The sequence below is a fragment of the Lasioglossum baleicum genome, chromosome 10 (assembly GCF_051020765.1).
Source record: "Lasioglossum baleicum chromosome 10, iyLasBale1, whole genome shotgun sequence".
Classification (NCBI taxonomy): domain Eukaryota; kingdom Metazoa; phylum Arthropoda; class Insecta; order Hymenoptera; family Halictidae; genus Lasioglossum; species Lasioglossum baleicum.
Genome location: NC_134938.1, coordinates 5,275,069 through 5,279,571, shown reverse-complemented (window position 1 = coordinate 5,279,571; position 4,503 = coordinate 5,275,069). Strand labels below are relative to the sequence as shown.

Here is a 4,503-nt window from a genome sequence, read left to right as displayed (position 1 = left end):
GAGCGTAGGAGGAGCTTGGCGAGACTATGAGTGGCAGTGGGGGAACCGATACACTGATAGTGGGAGTCCTAATGTCTACACATTCGCAGCGTCAACTTAATTTACGTATTTGCATACTTAAAACCAAAGATCTACTTTCATGTGAAGAAAGAAGAAGGTTATTTTCTGAACGCAGCAAGGTTGAAGGGAGTGGAGAGGGGGGAACAAAACAGAAGGCGATCGGCTCGTGTCAAAGAGATTTAATTGCTGCACGTCGTTTCTTCAAAAGGAAACAGTTTATAAAAAAATAGAAGGTACAAAAAGGGAGAATCCTGCGCAATGCAATCGTTCGGTTGTCCGATTCTCGTTGCCGCTGGGCGGCGGGCGGTGTGAAGCTTTTGGTCTCGTGTCTAAATTTACAAAATCTACAATGTCATTCGCTAAATATTTCATCGAAGAGGTGCCCAGATCCTCCTCAAGGTATTTTCGGTATAACAGTATTATGTACAGTGCCGTGGAAGCGGCGGAATAATCGAATGGAAATAGACGATCGCGAGATGGTGTCTTGATGAAACCTCCGACCGGTTGGCCAAATGTGAATGTCGTCGATCTTGTGGATCTCGCGCTGGATGACGTCGCGCTCATCACTGGAAAACAAAGAAGTCGCGAGGAAACACGTCTTCGTTGTTCCTGGGTCTGTTGTCTGTGTTTTTGTTCAGCGGATCGTGCCCGCTCCTCGGTCGAGCGTGGTCCTCTCGACGTTGTTGGTTTCTCTGCGTGTGTTTCACGTCTGTGTGTCCTTTCTGGCAAAGAATTTAGATCGGGATGGGGGTCAGGGCCTCTTCGTGAACCGACAATCGGTGATTACAGCCAAGATGTGCGGTTGGTGATCGGTGAGCAAATTTCCTTCTAATTATCCTCGGATCCCCGGCGTTTCTTACCACCAGCCTGAAAAGAATTTTTTTCGTGCGTCATTTCGGAGATGGGGGATGGGCGGCAGCCGGGCCGGGCCGCCCGCGTCGGACGATGTCCCGGGGCTTTTGTTTACGGTTCTTTGTCCCCCAGAATCCCCGCGGAGATTGTTTTTAATTATTTTGTAAGCCGACGGGTCCCTTTAATCAAACGCTCGGAAACAATATATAGCTGTGTCTACGTGTGTACATGTATATCGAAAGAGAGAGAGAGAGAGAATTAGAGAGAGAGTATAGGGGAGATTTATGTGTGTCTGTATACGTTTATACGTATAGGTGGAGGGATGGTCTGTTACGTCACTTCGCCCCAATTAAATCTTCCAAAGAATTGTTTGTATGTTTTGCTCGTTTACCCGTTTAACTCTCGGGATGATTCTGTTAATTAATCGCGAGCGGCCCGGACGAGAAACGGAACGAGCTCTCGCTCGCCCTCCCGCCCCCGCCTGCCCGCCCGCCGCTTTTACACGTAATGAATGATAGTCGAGGGCTTCGAGGGATAGATCGAACTCGGCTTTATTTTTGTTTCTGTTTTGTTTTTCTGTTACTTCGGCCCCGAGTGAAGTTTTATTGCCGCATCGGAACCCCGCAAACAGCTTAATTGGTATTTAAACTGCGAGCGGTAAATTTAGACGCGCTTGACGCCCATTTATTCGCCGGGCGGAGGGGAACAGCCGCGTTTAATCGGACAACTAATTTCCCGACGTTTCGCCGATCGAACACGCCCCGGCAAAAAGTTATTAGCATACATTACCCCGGTCTCGTTAATATTAATACGATTTTATCGGATCTACAGCTGCGGCTCTCGATTTTCTTCGTGTCGTTCTACCGCGAGCGAAAGATTCATTCGCGAATTCCCTAGCGTAGTCGCCGGATGAGGGGAGGTAGCACGAATTGAGGGGAAAAAGTTCCCCTTCTCTGCCTGTACCGAACACATGGCGGAAGGGGAAGTTAGAGTGGGGACACGCGTCTCTAAGGACTAAACTTTTACGAGACCTAGTTTTCCGTTCGCAAAGAACTTTTGTAACACTCATTGCACAGTGATGGGTCACGTGACCGTACAGAAAGCGACCATATACAGTGTGTCCTATTAATTTTGATCACTGGGATTATCATCTTCATTTGATATAGTAGAGTGCAAAGATGAGTGTAAAAGAATACATCATATAATATCAATAGTTCCTTTTATAACTTGGGGATGTAGAAAAAATTTAGAGATCGCAAACTTGACCTGTAATTCTCCTCTACATTCCCATCTGTCAATAAACTGTTGATACTACGCTATGTACCTTTTTTATAATCATGTTAATTCGCACAATACACTGTCACATTGACCACTCGGACATTGGTGAAAATGTTGGATCACTTACCACCACCACCACCGCCGCCGCTCCAGCCACCACCGCCGCCTCCGCTCCATCCACCACCTCCAAGTTTCCATCCTCCACCGCCACCGCTGGGCCATCCACCGCCACCACCGCTGGGCCATCCACCGCCGCCGCCGGACCATCCACCGCCACCACCGCTAGGCCATCCACCACCTCCTCCGCTGACAGAGATCACCTTGATGATCTTTCCACCTCCACCACCACCACCAGACCATCCTCCGCCACCACCAGACCATCCTCCGCCTCCGCCTCCCAGTTTCCAGCCGCCACCACCGCCGCCGCCGGACCAGCCACTACCACCGCCGCCACCGGACCAGCCGCTGCTTATGATACCGGCTGTAACACGAAAAAATGACCGTCAGTCTACTGTCTTTGGAGATGGCTCAGTCTACGGTGTTCAGATGACCACAAGTTTGTCAACTGCTTTAGAGATCCACAGATTTGTCAACTGCTTTATAGATCAACAGCCCGCCCGCCTAATACCCTATTGTTTGGGTTAGATTTGGATTAGGGTTTGAGAAGACAATACCCAAAAATATTTACTGAAGACGACCATTACACATTTATGCTCTGCGTAACACTAGACTCTGCAGCAACCAGTTTCACCGATTTGCCAATGAAAAACTGAATGAAAATATCGAACAGTGTCCATAAGATTCTATTAACCAGTCTGCCTTCTTTAGAAAAATTGAAACAATATTATCCGACTTTTTAGAACGCGGACTAAGTGTTACGCGATAAGTCCGACACCTTTAAAAAATTTTAAACAATATTGACCGACTTTTTCGAACGAACACTGCCAATTGGTTGATCGATGCGAGAACTGAGCATTCGTGAACACCGATGCGCCGGTTGTATATACGAAAAATCAAATGCAATGGGGTAAATGGTTTTAATAAAAATCCGCGCGCGTTCTCTGTTTCGACGGTGGCGCAACCGCGAAGAAAATATTGCGCACCTGCAGCCACTTCGTGTTTTTATTTGTTCTGTTGTTATTTGTTAATGTATGCGTGGATCGAAACTTTCGGTACACGAGCGGGAAAAAAATACTGTAGGCTTCTGTGTTGTTTTTGTAGAGCAGTGGAGAACGACGTTGCGTTATTTTTCCCACAATTGAATGTAATGCAAATGATTTTCAATTTAAATCGACGAACGGTGGGACTTGGGTCTATTCGGACCCAGAATGATGGACGTTCAATTTAAATTCCAATCTTTAACCAGCTAGTTCGAACGATCCGCCACGTGTATAAATTCCGACAAGAAGACCGAAGTTGACAGTTACGGAATAGTCAAAGATACATCAAGGCTAATAATCTCACCATAAGAAATGTAGTTGACGAAACGAGCACGTTTTTTACAAAATAATCCGCGAGAGGTGAAATTTACAACAAACAAGGCTCTAGCAAACAACTCTTCTTGTAAGGACTGCCGAAAATTCGAGGATAGTACTCACCATAGGTGGTGGCTATGAGCGCCAGGAAGACGGTAACCAGGAACACCTGTAACCAAAGACCGGGTGAGTGGTGTTGCGTCGAAAATAGATGCAGACCAGAGAGAAGAGAGTCGGTGCAGCTGGAGTGTACCAATCACACACGGCTCTTACCACGTACCTTCATGTTGAGGTGTTTGATGCCCATCGTCGGACCCGGCTCCTCTTTTATACCTCTAGCCTTTCTTCGGGGGCCCCCGCCCTTCCTTCTCCCCTCAGCAACCACGGGTTCTTCATCTGCCGTTCATAACACCTAACTTTCGTGACCACCACTATCGCGACAAAAATCCCCCTACCATAATCCCTGGCATCCCGTGCACCTCGAACCCCCTCTTCGGGGTCACTCTCTCTCCCCCTTTTTTCTCTCCCGCCTTTCTCTCTGTTCCTCTCTCTTCTTCTTCTTATCTCCTTCTCTCTCTGTCTCTGTCTCTGTCTTTTTCCTTCTGGATGCAACGATGTAACAATCCGGCTTAATCTTAACGGGCGATCGTGAATCCTCGGAGGCCGGGCCGAAGAGCGTCGCCGCGCGTCACGACGCTCCGCTGATTGTTTGTCAAAATCGGGGGCTCGCTGTGGAAATTCGGCGACCTCGTTCGCCGTGACGAGACGCGACGCGACGAGGAAACGCGATGATTCATTATTGCCGAGATCATCTGGATGCTTGCTGAGTGTTTAGCCG

The 4,503-nt window shown here is 48.1% G+C and overlaps 1 protein-coding gene across 1 annotated transcript; it reads right to left on the bottom strand.

Moving 5' to 3' along the window:
- Positions 1-224: 224 nt before the first annotated feature.
- LOC143212899 (uncharacterized) lies at positions 225-4,049 on the bottom strand. Its single transcript, XM_076432213.1, has 4 exons — positions 3,946-4,049; positions 3,789-3,834; positions 2,318-2,671; positions 225-927 (listed from the first exon to the last, which is right to left on the bottom strand). The coding sequence occupies exons 1-4, from the start codon at positions 3,970-3,972 to the stop codon at positions 917-919; spliced, it is 438 nt and encodes a 145-aa protein (XP_076288328.1). The 5' UTR covers positions 3,973-4,049; the 3' UTR covers positions 225-916.
- Positions 4,050-4,503: the final 454 nt, after the last annotated feature.